Consider the following 23,127-nt stretch of genomic DNA (forward strand, 5'->3'; position numbering starts at 1 on the left):
AGGAAGGCGCAACTGAAGCATGTCTGCACATCTGATGCTAAAGCGCAATATAAGAAACATGCGACGTCGAAAGCAATAGCTGCACTAATGAGATCAAAGTATGAAAGGCTCCAAGCTGGACCGCGCGCATCTGAATTACCTGAGATGCTCCGGACTGAGTTCTTGTTTACGGCCACATATTGAAAATGTTGGAAAGCAAAAGAGTTAGCAACTGTGGTTGCACAAGGAACTGAAGAGAGCTCTTACATGCTCCTGCCGAAATATTTTTATGTTGTAAAGTTTGCAAATCCTAGGTCCATTAATGATATCAAAACTGAAAAAGATGATAAGGGTCGGACAAGGTTTAAATACGCGTTCATGGCGCTGAAAGCTTGCATTGACGGGTGGAAGCATCTACGGAAGGTTATTGTGGTGGATGGTACTCATATGTTTGGGAAGTACAAAGGGTGTTTACTAACTGCAAGTGGGCAAGATGCCAATTATCAAGTATTCCCTATAGCGTTTGCTGTTGTAGACAATGAAACAAATGAGTCTTGGAGTTGGTTTTTTGAGAAGCTGAAAGAGATCGTAGAAGATGGCTTGCGTAATACGTTGGTGGACAGGCTTGTAGAAGCTGAAAGAGATCGTAGAAGATGAAAGAGATCGTAGAAGATGACGTCTATTCTTCGTTTGATCTGTACAAACACCCTTGGTGGACAGGCTTGCGTAATACGTTGTTGAGAAGATGCTACGATGTCGGAAACCCAAGTACTCTTTACATCAAGGGTGTTGAGTATTTCTACGCCCTACAACGCCACGAAGAAGGTCTTGCTTTGATGAAGAGAGCAGCGGATGCTGGATACGAACGAGCGTTGTATACCTATGCAATGACTCGCAAACTCTACTGGGATGATGAGGAATACTTCGCTAGTTTTACGAGAGAAGCAGTTGGTACAATTGGATGGCTTGTTAGAATGGATGATGTTCCGTGGGTGCCGGTCGTTAACGAGTGGTTCTTAACAAAGAAGTTCATGTTCATGTCAACAGATCGACCTTTGTTTTATAATTGCCCCTGTTCACCTACGTTGGATTTTGATTGGGATATGTGGCACATGGAGTTAAGCAAGACTGAAGACATGTGTAACCGATGCTTCTGAATAAAAGAGGTTGGTCTTTTCCTCTGGGATTTTCGTTGCGCCACGAGTTTTTCGCCCCTTCGACAGTTGGCAGTAATTATTATTTGTTGTAATGCATTTACCACATTAAGCATTGTTCTAATTCCGTTGTCGAGTATAACATTAGCTGTTATTTTGGAAAGTGACGTATACCATCAAAGCTAGGAGACAAACTCCAACATCGGTTTATCGTTTCTTTACTCATACCGTTATCATGAAAACATAAGACTCGGTGTACAAAAACTGACGGTATTCGAAAAATGACGGTATTCGAATACTGACGGTATTCGAATACTAACGGTATACGAATACTGACGGTATACGAATACTTAAGGTATACGAATACTTACGGTATACGAGAGCCCAAAATTTAAAGTTGTCCAATTGGACTGAAACCTATTAAGTCCAAATTAGATGGGCTAATGTCAATTTGGACTTAAGAAAAATAATGCCCAATAAAATGCTTTGTCCATTTGGACATACCCATTGGATATGGACAGCCCAATTGACATCTCTATTCATAATTCCATTAGTATTTATCTGTACTCACTTTTGATTGATTAAACGGTATACGAATACTTAAGGTATACGAATACTTACGGTATACGAGAGAAAACATATAACATTGACGAAATACTTAAGGTATACGAGAGAAAACAGATAACATTGACGAATACTTAAGGTATACGAATACTTAAGGTCTACGAATACTTAAGCTATACGATAGAAAACAGATAACATCGAGGATTAACATAAATAAAGTCCTAGAGGATGTGAGAAATGTTGCAGCATATCCAAAATAGCCTGCAGTTTTTACAAGAATCTTCAAAATCGACTGTGTAATCATGGCCATAAAGGCAGCTTGGTGACTTGATGACCTAATCATCCGGAAATTTGAAAGATGCACCATATCTGTTCATGTATGGCGCTCCAAATGATATCAATCGCCACTCTAGATCAGCTCATAGTCCAACTATCGCATCCGAGCGAAGGTCATAGTGATTAGCTGCGAACTGCTGAAACAGTTTACTGGCTTCCTTGTCATTGCCAATACACACGTTGAAAATGCCGACGGCTAAAGTAGATAAATCATGATTTGGGACATTTGGTTGCAATATTCTAATACATTTCTCAGGACCTACCATCAGTGCTGCATAGAGCCCTTCATAGTAGATAGCGTTTGTGTTGCCAGCTGTTACGCACTTGATGAAAAACTCCCGAAACTGATCACCAGTGCAGATTTGACATGTTGCAAAGGTGACCATTGGCTGAACATTACACTTCCTTAAGACGGAGGGTTCGTGGACAAGTGCATAACCGCGTTTCCCAGCCCGCAAAATACCACCAAGATAGTAAAATGAATCCGCTCCCACCATCTCTATTATTTTACACAAAATTTCTTCTGGAAGATTGTGGATGTTTAGAGATGCCATACTATTGAGTTCTGTTGGAGATGTTTATCACACGCATTGAATATGTATATATAGAATAAAGAAATAAACAAAGGAGTCTTATTTGTTAATAGGAAAGTTATTTTCCCTTCCACATTTTATACCTAACACACTCAGAGAAATAGTTATTGCAATCAATTTTTAAATTTTACACTAATACTTATTAAATGAAACAGTAAAAACACCAAATACTTCTGAAATTGTTTTCCTTTGAAACAAATAACTAAACCCTAAACCCTATACCCTAAACATGCAACCCTAAACTCTAAACCCTATACCCTAAACCCTAAACCCTAAATATATAAGAAAGACGATGTAAAACCATCAAAGATAAACTGATCTGTTTGAATTATAGTGTCTGGATGAATGGAAAGATACAATAACCGTTTAACAATTCGGTTTAACAAACGAAATGAAGCAGGCAGTATACACGTCTTCAACAATCGTTTTGAACTTTTACGTTTCCAATAAATTCTTCATAGGTATCCATCGCGTATTTCTGACGGAATATGTCCACCGTTTTGTCATCGATCTGCCCCATATCCTCATACGAGTATCCCGCTGCATGCATTTCCAGAAATTTGACCGCGCATGGTCCACAGTCGCCAGACCTTTCGTTGAAGTAAATATTGTCTGGACGCACCCATGAAAATGCTTGGTCTTCTTCAGGATGACTACTATCGGAAGGAGGCGAAAACGCAGCTAAGACATGAGGCAATGCGCGTAGAAGATAAGCCATGTGCTTGTTCACCTCATTATCGGACTCATTATGGGGAATGTTGCAGTCCAAAATCTCCACTTGTCTGCATGTCAAGTTAATCACAAGACCAACCCAATGATATTTTCCCCACATCATTGGGGCGTACACCCTGTCCACATCAACCAACAACCCCTTCTTGTCATTCCGACGCGGCGTTTTTCTCGTGAAATTGTAACTGCCAAGCCCTCCCCAGTTGAATCCCAATTGATCTGAGGCCTTCTCGAACTCTGCGAACTTTGATATGATGCCCGCAATACTGAAGTAGTCTACAAATCTGCACCTCCCACTCAGGTAATTGCGTCCATGTCGCCTTACTAGCATACCAATTAGCACATAAATATGCTGAAAAATATGTACAAACCATTAGAACATTAAATCGGTGGAAATCCGTGTTGTAACTTGAATAAACCAAATTAAGTTCTGATGATTTGAATACCTCGGTACTGACCCAATTTGTTGGCCTCGCCAACGACAGGAAGAACTTATTTGAGACATGAATCCCAATAACAATTTCAAATTCCCTGAAATTTGAAAACAAACCAAAAGTCAATATTAAACATTTGACAGTCCAAGAAATTTATACAGTATATCCAAACAACTTACTGTGCCGGATTCTCGCGGAGAATTGACTGAAACTCTTGAAACTGCGCTTTCTCCAAGTCTGCTAAGGGCGTATATTTGGGTTTCCTGCAGCTTTGGAAAAGCTTCTTCAGTCTCCTGTCTGGGGTGTACACTCCTCCAATCTTTGTTGAACGTCTCGGAATACGCTTCGTCGGGATGTCATCTTTTTTGGTTGAGCTTATTGGAATACATTTTCCTTCTAGCTCTGCTTTTTTTAATGACCTAGTCAGATATCGACTCAGCTTCGAATTCCCAACGTCTGGTGTGCGAGATTCATTCATCGGATTATCCTCTGGTGGTGTCTTGTAATCTTCAGAATTTGTCGGTGACGCTTTACCACCTTGTTCCTCCGGCGGAAGGACGTAAGATTCAGGATGAGACCAAACGGTAAGCATCCTACAAGTGTTCTCCTGTGGATCTTTATACACATTGTCACTCTGTGTCCCCTTTTCAACCTCTTCTGCTAACAAATTTAGCCATGATATTGGAGACCCATCTCCCCCCTCGCCCTGACAACGTTCAGATATAGCTCATTCAAATACTTCGATTCAGACGTAGTTTATATGTTCACCTAACAACTTGGATGTATACCTGACAAACTCAACTGAACTCCTGATAAAAAAAATCCGAACACCTAATCAACATAATATGTACACCTGGTAAAATTAGCTGAACACTTGACTAACTAAGATGAATACCTCTGAAACTCACCTGAAAACTATCAAACAGATCTGTAAACCTGACTACTTAAGCAAAATACCTCTTAAATTAACCTGAATACCAGACCAAACAAATCAGTATTCCTGTACACCTCATAAATTAACATGAATACCTTAACTAAATAACCTGAATACCTGACCAAACAAATCAGTATTCTTGTGCACCTCACTAGCTAAAACGAACAACTGATAATCTACGCTGAATACCTGGCCAAACCAAGCTGAACAGCAACCATAATATATCTAGAGCCTATAAATTCATTGTTATAATCTATTTACCTCCAACGGTTCCGGGAGAGTTGGTTTAGCTGGCTTTGATATAGTTTCTGGTCCAATAGGCGTTGAAACATCGACTTCTGGAATCTTTGCCGACTTCGAGAAAGAGGGGCCTTCGCCCACCATTGAATCTACCTACACGTTGAATTTTACTCAAAAAAGTTAGACCGGGATTCAGACATTATTTATCATTAGAAATTGTAGGAGCAGTTTGATTACCTTTTCCTAGAAGCGAGCATTTGGCGTACGACCATCACAATGATTATCATGCATTCTCATCGTCTCCTCATCGCTAAACCCATTGCCGTTGTTCTTCTTGTGTTTCTTAATATCAGACCCAAATATTTCAGCTTCATCATTACCATCACCACTGAACGGACGTCGTTTCTTTGGAACTTCCATGCCGGTTGGGTCAGCGTGACCGTTGTCTCTGTTTGTTTTACCGGCTGCTGTGTTTTGCGGAACCGTGGACGAGCCTCCCCTATCATGATGCAACCAGTCAAAAATCTCGTTCCGCAATTTACCCAACTGGGTTTTCAGTTCAACTCGTATCCACTCTTTCAGCTCTTGCTCCTTATCTGATAAGTTCCCTGGTTCACCCTGTTTACATATCCCACGACGAGGTCGAATAGGACGCTCAGGCGCCTGAGTCGAACTTCCAGGTTCATCACTGGCTTTCCCAAACCGCCTAAACGGCTTTTGACATTTTTTTTGACATCAACACCTTCAGCCTTTTCGGCTGCCTTCAGAGGTGGAAGGGATGAATCACCTCCTCTAAAGTCTGTTGTTTTGAACTCGTGCCCTTCCCGCTTTCGACGAACTAAGTTATCTATTCGGGGATCGATTATTTCTTTCTTCCACTTTGGATCCCCACCTTCATCTGGGATTGAATACGTAACAATAATCTCAAACAAAGAACACAAACATTCATATGTACACAAAGTTTGAGCGTCTTAACTTCTGTTTTGCAAATAAGATAGACAACAGCATTGTACCTCTCTTTGGGTTTCCACCAGAAGTATGTCTTCAAAATTCAGAAGTGCATTTGTTGAGTCGCATCCTTCTGGTTCTTGCAAGAAAGAAGTGGTTTTATTAGGTTCGGGAATTTTCTCAAGCAATGAGGGGATAGCTTTAAAAGCAAAAAGTTGCAGCGCCAGAGGGAACCCATAACACGCTGTTGACTGCTGTTTCAAACGAAGGCGCATGACCGAAAGGTATTTATCCATTTTAGAAGGATCAGAAGGTTGAAGTGGTGTCAATCTAGACAGAGTGCTGACGAATGCCTCTATCCCCCATGGATATTGAAGAAATGATTCGGTGTCTTCCAGCATCTCGACGTAAGCAGGCGTCACACGAAGAAGTTTGTGACCACAAACCAGGAGCCCATCTACAAGCGCAATGAGAGCTAGTGGCAACCGCTTCGACTCAGGAAGACTAGGCTGTTCAAGCATACGAAGAACATCTGGTACAGTCACGTCTTCATCTTCAGTTTCAAACAACTCTTTCCACATACGTCCAGGTATGGCATCGATAGATTCTGACCCGTTTCCTACTTTTTCCCTTTCAGGCTCGCATTTCAGCCCCGTGATGTCTCCGAACTCACGCAGAGAAAGCGTAGTGGCTTGTCTGCAAACAAGAACCAGAGCTCATATAGGCGCATCGTAACCAGCTGACGGCTGAGGAGAGAATGTACAAGTTTCGCAGAGTTAGAGCAGCGCGCTACAGGTAAGTGGAACAGAGCTCTAAACTAACTTCCTAGCAGACAATTCATTTCAGGGGAGCCTCTTAGCAACTTCACTAACGATCCAATGATACTCGCCTTTGAATAGATGTTCAGTCGAGGTTTGGCAGGATAGCAATTACGTGCGAATAGTCTTTCCGGGAAAGTCGGCGTGGTGACAATAAATTCCGGCTCGGTGGATGCAGCTTCGTCTTGTTCAGTGGATGCAGCTTCTTCTTGGTCGGTTGATGCAGGTTCGTCTACTTCTGACTCCGTGGTCATTACTGAAATACAATGACCAAATCCAGACATTTACCCAACGCTTTATTTTTAAAAACTTTTCCCAAAGAATTTCACAGTGGAGAGCGAAAGGAGATACCTTCATAACAAGTTCTACTTTTGCCTTCTCGGGAAATTTTCTTGGGAATTGCTTCTCTATTACTGGCGGATTGACTACGAGTCACCCTCCTCGAGGGCGTTACGCTGGACGGGGATACCATGCCGATCTGGGTTCAGTCGAGGGTGGTTCTTATGTGAGAATCTTCTTATGTTTGGTTCTCAATTGCAGCTGTTTAGAGGTGGTTCTGGTATATTTTGATGGGATGTTTTTTTTTTCTAATTTTTAATTTTTTTTTGCTTTTATTAGGTCTTTTTTTTATTTTTTAAATAAAAAAATAAGTGGTGGCACAGTCGTAATATCAAGAACCACGCGCGCCCTCTGTCGATATTTCACACTTCTCGAAAAGACGATTTACCCAATTTGCTAATTTAAACTTGAGGTGTCCCAACTCCCTAATATCAAACTTGCGATTTGCCCAATTTGCCAATTTTTCCTACATTTAAACAAGAACTACTAATCGAGAATTGACAAAATAATTTTTAATAGATGGGATGAATATTCAATAGACACATTAATTTTTTTTTTTAATTTGTCCTATTATTATTTGGAAGTAAGGAAGTTGTGAGTCAAAAGAGTTTCAAGCGCTCAACAAGGGTAATCCAGAATGTATCTAGACTATGGTGTTGTCACTGTGTTTGATGAAGGCTAATATGTTTCTCGTAGAAAAAGAAAAATTAAAATTTAAGCAAATTTATTTGTTTATAGAAGGATAAGAGAACAGAATAATATCCCCAAATCAACTTTGATTTTCTCTTATATATTATTTGAGAAGCATTAAAAATAAATAACCTTTAGTTCATGTGTGATTTACAAGAGTGTCATTTCCTACGTGTCAGTCTCACAAACACTCTCACAACCTATATTCAAAAACCCTTGGTTAACTAGACTTATTACAACATATGCCATTGGTCATTACAATATAAAATGTGTACGATTTATGTTTGCGCATTAATATTTTCCATGTTTTATTACACGGAATATAGCAAATGTAACATTTGATTTACTCATCGAAGGTTTAAAAGTCTATATACATTTATATTAATCATGTAGCATTCGACATCTATCTTATTAAATCAAAAAGATCTGAGACTTCGAATCATATTATATTTTATATATTTAGGGGAAAATACAATTAAATATATTTGGCTTGATAACATCAAACGATCACTTTACTTTATATAATATTGAAAACTATAATCTAAATTGAAGTGATCGTTTGAACTGGTTTTAAGTTAGTCAAGTTTGATGTTAATTTATTTGATAAGAATCCATATAAAATTTTGGGTTAAGACAAAATAGACTATGTCGATTTGTGTATTACGCATATATAAAAATATAGAAATATTAAAAACCATATAATACACTATGTCTATTTGTGTATTACGCATGTAGAAATATATTAAATATATGAAAAAAATCAAACACAATAATTTGGACATTGATTCGCTTGATGTATTTTCCTAAAACATCAAATATGAATTCTCAATCACGATTTACTTCCATCACAACCCACATGATTTACGTGATCTTCATACGTTGATTATGTCATTTATAATTTATAATTGTAGTTATAGTTGAAACCTGCAATATGGGGGTGATTCCCTTAATTATTCTATTGATACACTAAATTTATTTAAAATACATCAAATCCTCTGTAAATCACGGATTACTCGGTGGTTTTTAATTGGTAATCTCCTCAATGTATCACACATTAGGAATCTAAATGCGTAAATGACTATAATTTGTTTATATTTGTATCAAATAAAATGCTTTTATGGTATTAGGAAACCATAGTAGTAGAATCATACAAAAAAAATGGAAACTAAAAATCTAAGTGACTTAAATTTCGAAAGACACATGTGACATAATCACTGATTGCTTTCAAATATTAATTTAGAATCCATGTACCAGGTTTGTTTCCTAAAATACAACATACATATCGTGTAATTTTCGGAACCTTGCAACAAATATATTGTGATATCGATTTTGAATAATAATGATTTTAATGTGGCTATTAATTGCGTCGAGTTTATTCTAGACCTAGGCACCTTGCATATATATATACTTGGCCTCGTAGCTATATTCTCACAATTATCTCCTTCTCAATACTACTTTACCACACTGCATTCAAACAATCACAACAGTCATGTTTCCTCAATTTTTTTTTTAAATTATATTTTGATTCTGCAGGGTTTTATTATTATTGCTTATGTTGCTTTCTATCTTTAATTCATAATTGATTTATATTAGTTTTTTGTTTACTCTTATCACTCTTATTGACTCTCTTCCATTACTTATAGGAGAAATAATCTAAAATATAAACAAGTTTAAAAAAAAAAATTAATTTGTTAGTGAAACGTGTAATTTTGACTAACATTTTATTTTTGAATATTTACTATTTTTTTGTAGTGTACCTTTATAATATAGATTACTTCAAATTACTAAACTCTTAAATTTATTCACTCCGCGCATGGCGCGGGTTATCACCTAGTTAAAGCTTTGTTTTTGCAAACACATAATAAATCATCAGTTCTCATCGAAGTAGTTTTGCAGAATCTGTGTTCTCACAGACACAGGAATAGTCACGTTATGCACATTGTCAGTCCAAATCAAGCTTCCAAAGTAGTACCCAGTGTTGATTTTGTGCGTGGTCGATGCTCGTACCTTGAAGGAGACCCTTTTGGTTTTGGAGTTAAACACTAGTTTCTTCGGCGTCACAACCACTCTAACCCCAAGCGGAGGCTCGACCACGACTTTGTAGACAGAATTAACTGGCCCAACGTTAGTGACTGTTCTGGTGAGGGTAACTTTTTCTTTGAGGTTTGGAATTGTGATTGAAGGCAAGTTCATATCGAGAACAGAAGGTTTAGGGTTTGAACAGACTGTTACTTTTCCGACAAGCTGAGAGATAGATGAGTCGTTGTAACCGGCCGAGCACAAGTAGAGAATGTAGTCTTTTGGGCCCATGTCGTATATGAGACCTGGTTCTGCAGCTTTCTCTGGGTTCACAAGGCCTCCACCGTAATCAAACGGGTCAGCTGCTTTGCGAGATGACCCTTCTGCAGGTAACTGCTCTCCAGACGGATCTGTTCTCCAAGCTGCAATGTAAAAACGACTATTGAGTTAAAAGAGGAGGGATTCAAGTTTCTCTTTTGATCGGTGATGTGGTTGTTTGTGTAGTTGGAAGAAGATACAATAATGACCTGTAGTGACAATAGCTGATCGTAAAGCCGCAGGGGACCAATTAGGATGCAAAGCTTTGAGAAGTGCAACCACTCCTGAAATAACTGGAGCTGCCATCGATGTTCCTGAATACATAGCAAATCCTCCAGCATTGTTGGTGACATTGGGAGATGTAGCAGCCAATATGTTCACTCCTGGTGCTGCTATGTCTGGCTGTATCGCCAAACAAGTAGTGTTTCTTACGATTTGATACATTAAGGTGTTTATAGGGTAAAAAGAAAAAAGACTCAGGACAAACTTTTAGAATCGCTGGGGAAATGGTGTTAGGTCCTCTTGATGAGAAAGTTGCCACCTTTATCCCTACAGGCTGTCCTACGATTGTTCTAGAACGTTGTATCTTCACGACAGGGGATCTACAAACACATTCTCATGAAACATATTCTAAGATTCCCGCAAGTGGAAGTGTTTCTAGTAACGAACGAAACAACTGAGCTTTAATAAGTGAAGATCAAAACTGAAAGTTTCATACCTAGTGGAACGTATGTAGAAAAGGATATCTGTGCCAAGCTCGTAGTCAACGGCCACACACGGGAAATCATCTTTACATGGACTTACAGTGTACCCTGGGGTTCTTGCGATGATCAGGCCAAGACCGCCTGCTCTTTTCACAAAAGATGCATCTCCCGATAGAGTAGTGTAACGTCTTGATATTGTGAAACACAGCACAACTTTCCCAGCCATTGCACGGATGGGGATAAAATTAAGGGACTCACAGTCACTGCAAAATATCACAAACTCAGTAAAGAGATCAGAGAATGATGTCCATAAATGAAAACTGAACATAGGTCTTAGAAGGAAGCCAGAGATTTGAAAACATTAGAGCATTTGATTCAATTTTATCTTCAATAGTTCATTTTCTTAAAAATGAAAAAAAATGAAAAATTATTTATTTACTTTAATCATTTGCTTCATTTACTTATTGTAAAAATATTATTTCAAATATATTTAGTCTCCAATTTATCACTGATAACACTTTCTAATGTACATGTTTACCAATTTTATCCAGTTATTTTGTCAAATAATCAAACATAACTACTATTCAACTTTTTCATATAATAAAATTGGGGGCAAATCTCCTAAAATGACTCAAAAAGTGTTTTTATACCAAAAAATATAAATGAGTAAAATGATAAAAATAGGTTTCACTAAAGAGCTAAATATATTATAAGTTAATATAATGTAGATTACAATTACAAAATTTATAAGGAATGACATTAAATTTTTTAATTTTTTTTATAATAAAATTTTATTTAACATTAAATTATTAATAAAGAAAATTAATCAATGCACTAATTTAAAACAATATTAATAAGATCAATTTCTTATCAACAGAATTTTTATAACTAAAAGTAAAATTTAAGTTCACAGTTAAAATTTGTTTATTATTAATATCGTTATAATTATTAAAAAAAATTAGAAATGTTATATATTTAATATAATGTAGATTACAATTATAAACTTTATAAAAAAATAACATTATTTTTTTTTATGATAAAAGTTTATCTACCATTAAATTATTAATCAGGAAATTAATCAATGCAGTAATTTAAAACACTATTTAAATTTTTAATAAGATCTTGTTAATTTTTTTCTCTACAGATTTTGTAATAACTAAAAGTAAAATTTAAATTTACAGTTAAATTTATTTATTATTAATATATTTATAATTATTAAGATTTGTTTTTGAAATGTTATATATTTAATAAATTAATGTAATTGATGAAATATACATATTATGACCTTTTTATGGTAGATAAAAATAGTGAATCTCTTTTAATAGAGAAGATTTAAAAATGTTATATATTAAATAAATTAATGTAATTGAGACCTAGTATGAACTTTTTTTATGGTAGATAAAAATTGTAATTCTCTTTAAATATAGATGACGAAATGGTCAAACATGACTTTTGTGCACTAGATTTTTTTTGTTCTTCTCTATTAATAGAGAAAATATCCTTATTAATTATTAAGATATTTTTAATGATACATATTTGGTTGATTAATGTAAATAATCAAATATGGTTATTAAAAAATTAATGAAATGGTCAAACATGATTTTTGTGCAGTAGATTGTTTTGTACTTCTCTTTTAATAGAGAAGATATTTGGTCATTATGACCTTTAGTTTTATATTTGTGATACAAAAAAAATTAATGACATTATATGATATTTCTTTAAAATTCTTACAAAAAAATACATTAACAGAAAAATTAGATTTTATAAAGAACACCATATATATATCCTATAAGTGATTAAGAAAATTGTTTTAAAGTAAAAAATGAGCTAATTTATCTTTGATTCTTCTAACTGAGCTAAAAAAAATTAGGAATGAATATTTTGATACCCATTGATATAAACATCTAATTAGATGAAAATATAATTGAAACTCTGTAATTAATTTAGTAACCTTAACCAATATAATTTTTTGAAACAAAAATAAGTATAAGAGAGTTAACTGATTATTTTACAATTAAAAACATTTTATCTTCAAAAAATGAATATGATTTATTTAAATTTAAAGTTGTACAGTGTATTGCTTCATTTGGATCAAGAAATCTCTTATATGTTATTTGAGAAAACATTACAAATTTTTAACTATGGCACATGCCATCACAAGAATAATTCTTAAAATCTTTATAAAAAATTATGTTGGTTCATCTAAACATATATTATGATTTTCATTAAACTAATCATAGAATTAATTATTAATGTATAAAAACTATATTTCCTTGTTTCCTTAACTAAAAGCTATGAAATTACCTATTATAATTAAAATACATATGACAGTTTGAGTAATATAATGGCCATTTGACGTAAAAAAAAATTAAAATACATATGAAAATTATTTATTTATTATTTATTTTGAATAAAAATAAAGATTTGGTAGTAAATTATGTATAATCTGTCATTTTTTGTTCAATTTTATATTATTAAAGTAAATAAAATCATATTAACCATATAATAGAATTTATATTTTCGTGTTTGTTATATTTTGAACTTTTAAAAGCGATTGTAAGCTAATAAAACTAATAAAAATTGTGATCACTGATTTAATTTTTTTCTAACAATATACAATTGATTATAAAACCATACTAGCATTTGATCCGCACACTTGTGCGGATGTTTGTTTTACAGCTATATAAGTCAATATATTAATATAATATGGTAATATATATTTTAAATATTTACCCATATTAACTTTTTAGGTAATATGAAACTTATTATAAAAACATTTTTTTGGTTATATGCAGTAATTTTGTTTATACCGTCAATTGTATTAGCTATTATTTATATATATTTGTCTTATTAAATTTGCACTGGACTAATAGTTATATAAAAATATGTAAAAAATAACATTTTTAAACAGCATTTTGTATTTTATATATATACATATATTACAAAATTGATTATTTACATGAGGCTTTACAGTTTTATTTATTAATAATAAATAATGAGGAATGGATTATAATACCATATATTATATTTTATTTAACAATATTTTTCATTTGTTTAATGTGGAAATATAGTTAATGAAAAAATATAAATGATACTAAAATAAGTTTTCCAAATTAATTAAATAGGAAAAATTTCCGAAAGTAAATTTATTAAATGCTAAAAAACTTTTATTTAATATATGGTTTATGTTATTGTAGTTCTGGAGAAAGGTCTGTTATTGACGGAGTTGAGGCTTTGATCTCAATCAAATTTCAAATGATTTTTTTTTTTATTTTAAGATTTAGCATATACTAATTTTTGTATATTAGGTTTTGAGTGATATCGTTTTTACAGAATATTTCTTTCATATAAAATTAAATATCAATTTTCAATTTTTTTATTAAACTGAGAAATATTTGGACAGTTTCAACATTCATTAGTTTAGATCAATTTAGGAATTTATTTTAATAGAGCAAAAATAATAAATACTTAAAGTTAGGATAAGGTAGTTTTCAGTGGCATTAGAATATAATTAAAATGTTATTTTAAGAGTAGGTTTAGATTTGTATTTCATTTTTAATAATATAGACCCAGCAGGAAGTCTCATTTAATAGATATTAAAATTAAAATATTTATTTATTTTAGTATCATTTAAATAATATGATATTATATGGCTCTCTTAATTATTAAATAATATATAAAAATGTAAATAAATAATAGTATGTGAAAGTATTTGAATATATAATATTCATTCTGCGCAAAACACTGATATTTAACTTAAAGTAGTAAAATATTATTGGAGTATAAATTTATTCAAAATGAAACATAATTGGCGATGGTCTTACCCGTTAAATGTCTCATTACTGTTCCCTGGATCCTCTGGGTAAACCAAACTAGTGAAACCAAGATTTGGGGCTGTGTACATTGCTTGACCCTGATGTATCAGCGGAAATACATATAAACAGAGTTTCAAGGCTCGACAACAAATAGAGAAACATTTGTCAAGAAGAAAAAAGAAGTAAAAACATAGTCCGGTTTACCAATATCACTTTCTTGTTCCCAAGTATAATAGGTGTGGCGAATGACCGGTCTAGAGTGGTTGCAGCCACTGTTAATATCCAAGGAGCCGTGTTTGCAATGGTCTGAGCTGATGGGCCAGCGTTACCACCAGCACAAACAACTGTAATACCTTTTGCAACTGCATGGAATGATCCAATAGCAATCGCATCAGGCAGATCGGTTTCGGAATTCAGAGGAATTCGACTACCTAGAGAGAGTGACAAGACATCAACACCATCATGAATAGCATCGTCAATTGCTTTCAAGATGTCAGAAGATGAACAAGTCACTCCGCCTAGTTCTTCTAGATACCAACAAGCCTTGTACATCGCTATGCGAGCACGAGGTGCACCACCTCTCATGGTTCCTCTAGCGAGTCCCTTGTAGCTTACGTCAGGAATGTATGAACCACCTGCAGTAGAGGCTACATGCGTTCCATGGCCAACGAAGTCTCTAGCAGAACTGTAGTCAGGTGATTCTGTGAAGTTGAATCCATCAATTTCGGATTGAAATCCATTGATATAATACTTGGCTCCTATGAGTTTTTTGTTGCAATTAGTTAATTTGAAATTTTCTCCTGGTATACATCCTCCTTTCCAATGGCTCGGTATTGGTCCAACTCCATCGTCATTAAATGATTCAGACTCAGGCCACACTCCTAGAATGATACATAACCACAGGTCATTGAGGAACTAAAATACAGGAATCAAAAGCAACAGAACCAAAGACAAATCTAGAATGTGATGAAATCTACTCATACCTGTGTCAACAACGCCAATGATAACTTGGTCACCCATGTTTGTATTATTTAGGAGATTCTTCGGATTTGCAGTACCCAGGCCTAAGTAGTCCCAAGTTCGAGTTGTCGCGAGTTCATAGTAACTATCCGGCATGACATGAACAACTTCCGGTGAATCTGTTTGTCAAATGAAGTGCGCCATTAATAAAAACATACTGCTGATAGTGGTCAGACAATCAAAGTGATGTTTATATGTGATTATGAGACATCAATGAGTACAAGAAATCTTCTTGGCTTGGGACTTGGTGAGCCTTGCTGCAAACCCTGAGAATCCATGCCGGTAACTATACACCATTGAGTCATGCGCATCCTCTTTACTGTGACACAAAAAGAAAACTCTTGGTTAGAGCTTGAGACATATTGAGACCCATTGGAGCCAGAAAGTTAATCAATCATCTGTGTACCTTCCAAGAAGTGACGACAACATCTGGTGATGGGATTCTGTGACAAGCTTGGGATCATCATGCTGCTTCTCACCCAGATACACTATATGAATCTATTACAACACAGCCAAATGTTTGTCATAACTTATTATTATTAGTTTCTCTTTTTGTTTTTTTTTTGCTGTGAATATAAAATTTACCTTAGTCTCAGCACTAGCCCGTGCGACATTGGAAACTATGATCAGACTTAGCACCACAAGAACTGATGATCTAAAATTCCTCATACCATGAAAGAAAAAAATTGGATTTGCAATCTACATGGAAAACTATATGAAGAAGCACAAGCATTTATATACATGTCACATTCCAAGATGTTAAACACTATCGTATCTTGGAATGGTTCCTTGTCATTTCGGAGCTTTCAATTTCCCTTATCTCTATAATATTATTTGAGGAGTCACTTTCCTACGTGTCACGTTCACGTTAACTCTCACGGTGGTTGATTACTACGATACCCCTAATAAAATTAAAAAATACATTTAAATATTATTTTTTACTTTTTAAAATTTTCCAAATAACAATATAAATAAAAAGGAAACATTTATAAAGTTTTAAAAATAATTTAAAAACGAAAAAATATATGTATATATAATATTATTTCATAAAAAAAGGAAAGTTCACAAAATAGTAATATTCCATTTAAAAGATATCTTTAAGTAACAAAAAATATACTTTTGAAGTAATAAAATATTTTTTTTATCAACATCTTCTTAGATGAAAAATTATATTTGTATATAATGTGATTTCATTAAAACAAAAGTTCACACAAATGATCTTGATATTAGAAAAAGAAATATTTTTATTTTAAAACATAATTTTACACAATACAAATATATATTTTCAAAGTGATTGAATTTTTTATATATATCTATATATTTTCTTAGATGATTACACAAAATAATTAAGTAACATAAACGTATATAGGTTTAATAGACAAAAAAAATTATTTTTATTATTATTATTGAAATGTTTTTTTATGTTTTTTCATAGTTTACTATAATATCTGACAATTACAAGAAAATAAATAAATTTTATTTTACTTATATAATATAACTTATAAAATACAATCACATTTTTACTGCATATTTTAAGAGATATTGAAAAAACTAAAAATAAATTTTAGCAATAAACATATTAACAAATGAACATATTAGCAACTAATCCAACTTATATCTAAAATTATAGATGTAACTACAATAAGAATGTATAATTTATTAGCAACTAATCCAACTTATATATAAAATCATAAAATCATAGATGTAACTACAATAAGAATGTATAATTTATTCATTTTGTTTATATAATAATAATTTATTTATTTTGTTTATATAATAATAATTTATTTATTTTATAAATTTAAATTATATGATGACTTAAAACATATTAACAAATGATAAATAAAATATTAACTCACTGTAACAATTTAGATCTTTTGTAAAATTTATATATATATGCATGAGACTTTAGAATATTATCATTATATTAATTTATGTAATTTGGAATCAGACATTTTAGCTTATTTTTTATTTCATTCTAATCACAATATATCTTAAATTATACATAATTTTAATAAAATATACTTATGTATTTAAGACAACAACCAACCTAAAATGCAAATAAGAAAATTAATCAAAAATTAATACATTTACAAGAAATAAATATTATAGTTGAATTCAAATAAATAAACAGAATCCAATATGTCCAAATGACAACTAAATTGACTGTAAAAACAACAAAACCAATTAGATAAATATGTAATTAAAGTAATATGAAGTAATTAATATAAATTATGCATACAAATTATAAATTAATTTAAAATTAAAAATAAATATCAGTTAATTATTGTATTATATTTATTTTATAAATATTTATGTCTGTGCATGAGCACGGAAAAATCACCTAGTTTTAATATAAAAAGTAAGTTATGTTTTGAAATCTGCACGAGGTCAATTATAGAAACGTTTAAACAAACGACTTGACAGAAAATGCCAGCATATAAAGCAATGTGCCACGTGACTGTATCCATCCTTTTAATGCTAAGTGAAATTTCGAGGAAAAATATGCACGTGAATATACGCGTGGGATTTTTACGTAGACTGGTCCTGTAGTGCAGGATTTTAATTCTTTATATGTTAATTTTCACTGATTTTTTTACGTAGGTTATTGATGCATTTGATGTTTTTCGAATTGGTAATAATTTATCCTGTAAAAATGTTGTTAAAAGATACAGTTTGGGTTCAAGGAATGTCACGCATAGTGGTGAACCTACGTTGTGTAAGGAGGAGGTAATTGCCCCCACAAAAATCTAGTTATAAATATAATTGCATAAGAATTAACAAGCTTTCTATAGCAAAATTGGTTTGAATCATTTGTTTGTCCCCTAGACCATGGTTCAAATCTCTTCTTATACTATTTATTTCCTTTTTATTTATTTTATGCTCCGACAAAAGAAAAATCTTAGATTTGTCACTGGTCACGCACACCAATAACCTACATAAAAGATTTAGTGAAGATTCACATATGAAAAATTAAGGTTGATGTCTTGTAGAGCTGTGAGCCTGAGTCCGCATGACGAATTATCACATTATTAATCCAAGAATTGCATATCCACTGATCTATGAGATACAGGGTATGACCATAGTTTCTATCATTTTTCCATCTGATAATATTCATGAGAGATACAGTGTTTACATCGACACCAAAAACTCAAAAAATGCAAGGTTTGAAACCAAAAAATATAAATGAGCCAACGTAAATCCGTTAGATAAATGCAACTGCTCAAAATCCTCTGATCAAAGGAGAGCCAGGGACTGAAAAGGACGAAGGAGAAGAGCCTCTCCACACTAAACTGAATCATATGCTTAAATCAATATAATTATAACAGGATCATTACTAACATTTGCCCTTACTACTATTTTACATATTATTTTTTTGCCACTAAACCTACGTACATATAAATATACAACTAATTGCTTAACTATAACTACCATTTATAATAATATACATAACCTCCACCTTAATCCCAAAGCATTCGAAACCCACTCTTCTAAATACACTAGAGGCGTAGCCCCGCGCTTGCGCAGGGATGTTGACAAATATGTAGCTCATTTGCTCATATGCGAAGTTCTTTTACCAAGACAAATTCTTGGTCGAGCTTACATACACAGTCAAAGCAAAAAAAAATATCAAAAGGCAACGTCTTTACTCTTAAGTACATACAAAGCTTAATTGTCCGGGAAAAAGTGCACGGACATGAAAGCTTATGAATTTGGATGGTGTCCTTGAGCCATCTCTCTGGCTTGACGTTTTCAGCATATAGGTTATCCTTCCCATTGCATAGGCCAGTAGACATTATCCCCTTTGGTAGGGACCAAAAAAAGATTAAAAAAAAGATTAAATCTTCATTGGTGTGGCTCCATTAGCTCTTAAAAAATGTTCAATCACAAATGAATCTTTAAAGGAGTTGTCATTTTTACCACATACATGGTTTAGAATCACAAAATAATCTTTAAAAGTAGAGTTGGGAGCTTTTTTCTTGCGGGTTGGTTTTTGTCTAGATGTCACCTTTGTACACAACAACCTAAGATACATACGATCACCTCAAGATTAAAATAACAATCACAAGAGAACAAATTCTAATAGTAATCACTAAAAAGTAAGCGTACAGTGTCTGCAGCACTAACCGATAAGATTGGTTGAGGATCCAGAGAAAACATGCTTTCATCTCACAGTTTCAGTATTATCTCATCAGTTTAGTCAAATAAGAATAACTAAAAATTTCTGCAGAGTTAGTAATGCTATATATCATATAATTTTCATGACCAGTAAGCAAGTAATTGTGGAGACATGAGGCAAATTTTCAGAACCTATTACTGCTGCTTGATGAGATGAGAGAATACCTTGGCTGCTTCAGCGAAGGCCACAACCACATTTTCAGGGTTTTCTTTCGTGATAGCTTTCTCATCTATGTCTGCAGTCTTTTAACCATATGTAATCCAATCCATCCACTTGAAAATATTAGAGTCTCGAATTCAACAATGAATCTAAATTACTCCCTACTTGTTTATGTATAATGGCGCGAGTAAACAAAGAGAATCACTGCAAAGATAGTGAAATAACATACCATTTAAGGCATAATCTGTTTCTTCCGCCATGGGTTGAGATCCCAGAGTAACCTGATTCGTCTAAATAATAAGAAGATATGTTTGCATCAGTAGTAAATTTTCATTCGAGAATCAAAGTAATGTATGAAGATGCAGTATGCTGAGATGATATGTATCAGTTCGCGAAGTACTACAGGAAGTACTACAGGCGTGTGTCATGAAGATGGAGCTTAATGTGAGTTTGGGTTTTGTGATGTGCGTGGACTTGCTGAGCTTGGAAAAGGAAAGATGATATGTGCTTGAAGACATATGGACGTTTTCCATAAAGCAAAAGGGAGTTTGCTTGAAGATGTAGTTTTTCATTAATGAAAATGGAAAGTTACCTTAAGTGTATTTGGAAGACTTGAAGAGCAAGTTGAAGACGTGGAGAGCAAGTTTTGGTCTGCTCTATAAGGAGGGATGTGCCTTCTGAGAAAGCCAGACCTCAGAGAATAAAGAGAGAGAGGTTTCCTTAGTGTGTGTTACTGCTTGGTGTCGAAGGACATTCTGAAGCATTGTCTAATGGAGTCTGATGTGGACTTAGTTTGGTGGCGATGGAGTTGACGCTTTGTGTGGTGGAGTTAGCCATTGTGTATAGCTCGTGTGAGCTTTGTGTGTGCTTGGGTGATCAAGCGTTTTGGTGTCACTGGTGTGCGTTGGGTGCTGACGTACTTGGTGAAGTACTTCCGAGAAGTGGAAAATTGAAGCCTAGACTCAGGGGGAGTTTAGCAGAGGCGGTTTCATTAAAGAGATCTGTGAAGATTGCAGCTGTAGAAGACAGTGTGCTCCGATGCGTCGGATGGTGATCTATGCATGCGTGCTTGATTCCTAATCTTTGTAGATTGCTACTTAGAAAAGAGTGGTAAACACTAGTGTGTGTGTTGTATCATATAGCAATTGTAGGTTGCTCCTTGTTTTAAGTCAATGAAATCTGGACGAGGTCCCAGAGATGTAGGAAACGAACCCCGTTAACAAATTTTGTGTGTTTTACTTTCTGTACTTGTTTTTCGTCGCCTCATATGCACTAACAATGTATAATATATCGATACAATACCAAGGAGTAGTCGGCTGGACAAAAAACTTAAACGTACATATGCTTAGTATGGATGTTTTAGGGACAGTAATACGATGAGGCTACTCTCAGACTTATTATTTGGCAATAAGACATCATCGGCTTTTACTTATCTGATGATGCAATAAAACGTTTTCACTATGAAGAACCAGATAATTAAGTTCTTTTTTTTTTTGACAAAGGCTTCACACGGCAAAGCTGAATATCAATGAATATTAAATTTTAAATGATAGGCAATGTGATCTTGTTGCTTTGTACCTTAGAAGGGAGAATCACACTGTTTAAACGTTGTGCTACTAATATTATCAACATGTCTTAAACTTTTCCAGACCAAAAATTATATACAACACCCAAATGACTATTAACTACAAACCAAAAAAATCGCAGGCCGAAATCTGATCTACATAATCAATTACAATATGAAATTCGAAGGCAAAACCAGAAAATTTATGGTGTTCTTCTGCTGCTGAGTACTTATTATTCTCTCGTTGGATAAAGAGCGGCTGGATCATTGTAAGTCACCGCGGAGGAGCTGCCAATACCACCGATGTTTGGAGTGGAGGAAGAAGCGGTTGCAACCATCACAGATCCAGCTGTTATGGAGGTTCAGCTGGTGTCCTGCTCTGCCAAGGCGCCAACAGAAGAGCTCTCACCCATGGCGAGTACGTTGTAGCCACCACTACTTCCAGGACCCTTGTCGTAGAGAAGGGCTTTAAAGATGTGACCATCAATGCTTACGGGAGCATCTAGTTACAATCTGCCCCTAGCCGCAAAAAAAAAACTTCTGATCTAAAAAAAACGTTTCTGGTTACAATCCGCCCATAGCCGCAAAAAAAAAAACGTTTTTGCAAGTTTCACAAAAATTTCAATAATTACATTTTAAGTTTATGGCTGCCTGTTAGGCTATATTATTAGGATTTTGTATCATTTTAGCGACCTTTTAGACCTAGTTTGGAGAGAATCAACAAGCCACCATCGGAGAAGGAGAGCTTAGTATTGGAGAGATAGATTTAAACTATAAAACAGAGAAGATCTTGAACTCCCTTGCTTTCATTTACTATATTGCTTACTCTTATTATTCATTTTATTATTATTATTCAGACCATCATGACCATGTACCTTATGAATATGTCTGAGTAGTCCTTACTGTTTGATGGCAGGTAAGAACAGTGATCAGCTCAATCTAGGGATTTCGAATTGAAATCACTAGAAACCTGTAACTTAAAGAAGATGAATCTAATCGAATCTCTTTCAAGGCTTCTCGAATAAGATGAATTGAATCAAATCTCTATCAAGGTATAAAGCACAAAGCTAGTTTATTAATTCTCAAAAGCGTCTCTTACAAGGCCATAAGAGAGTTCTTTATATAGAACTCTTAAACCGTCTTTAAAAACCTAATCCTAATAGTAAAAGCTCGATAACTTAAGACTCAAGTAAAAAGGAAATATTCAAAAACGAAAGATGCCGTTAAGCTTCTAAGATGCTGCTGCATCAGGTCCCCCGGGGTGAAGAGGATTCGACCGCGAATCGTGAGGCTGGTCTGGCGGAAAATAACGGGATAGGTACTTGACATTGAAGACATCCGAAGTAGTGATATCAGAAGGGAGACGAAGGCGATAGGCATTATCATTGATACGTTCCAAAACTTCCAAGGGCCCAATATTTTTAGCTTTAAGTTTGTTATAAGCGTGTGCAGGCATACGATCTCTCGTTAAGACTGCCCAAACAAGGTCGCCGGTGTCAAACACAAGGCGTCGTCGATGAGCATCAGCCGCTGTTTTATATTTTGAAACTGAGGCCTCCAAGTTACATTTAGCCTGAACATGTGTGTCGA

At 34.3% G+C, this 23,127-nt stretch overlaps 2 protein-coding genes across 3 annotated transcripts; both read right to left on the minus strand.

Annotated features, from left to right (window-relative positions):
* Nucleotides 1-9,433: 9,433 nt before the first annotated feature.
* Nucleotides 9,434-10,694, minus strand: LOC125575451 (subtilisin-like protease SBT3.3). 2 transcript variants are annotated; one of them, XM_048739020.1, is made up of 3 exons: nt 10,583-10,694; nt 10,305-10,497; nt 9,434-10,199 (listed from the first exon to the last, which is right to left on the minus strand). In XM_048739020.1, exons 2-3 carry the CDS (start codon nt 10,417-10,419, stop codon nt 9,628-9,630), a joined length of 687 nt encoding a protein of 228 aa, XP_048594977.1. In that variant the 5' UTR covers nt 10,420-10,497; nt 10,583-10,694; the 3' UTR covers nt 9,434-9,627. The 2 variants fall into 2 exon arrangements, with proteins under 2 accessions (XP_048594977.1, XP_048594976.1); XM_048739019.1 differs by lacking the exon at nt 10,583-10,694 and having other exon boundaries at nt 10,305-10,576.
* Nucleotides 10,695-12,124: 1,430 nt separating this feature from the next.
* On the minus strand, nt 12,125-16,372 carry LOC106364563 (subtilisin-like protease SBT3.4). The gene is made up of 4 exons (XM_048739018.1): nt 16,220-16,372; nt 16,041-16,132; nt 15,598-15,953; nt 12,125-15,495 (listed from the first exon to the last, which is right to left on the minus strand). Exons 3-4 carry the CDS (start codon nt 15,728-15,730, stop codon nt 14,780-14,782), a joined length of 849 nt encoding a protein of 282 aa, XP_048594975.1. The 5' UTR covers nt 15,731-15,953; nt 16,041-16,132; nt 16,220-16,372; the 3' UTR covers nt 12,125-14,779.
* Nucleotides 16,373-23,127: the final 6,755 nt, after the last annotated feature.

The sequence above is a fragment of the Brassica napus genome, chromosome A9 (assembly GCF_020379485.1).
Source record: "Brassica napus cultivar Da-Ae chromosome A9, Da-Ae, whole genome shotgun sequence".
Lineage (NCBI taxonomy): Eukaryota > Viridiplantae > Streptophyta > Magnoliopsida > Brassicales > Brassicaceae > Brassica > Brassica napus.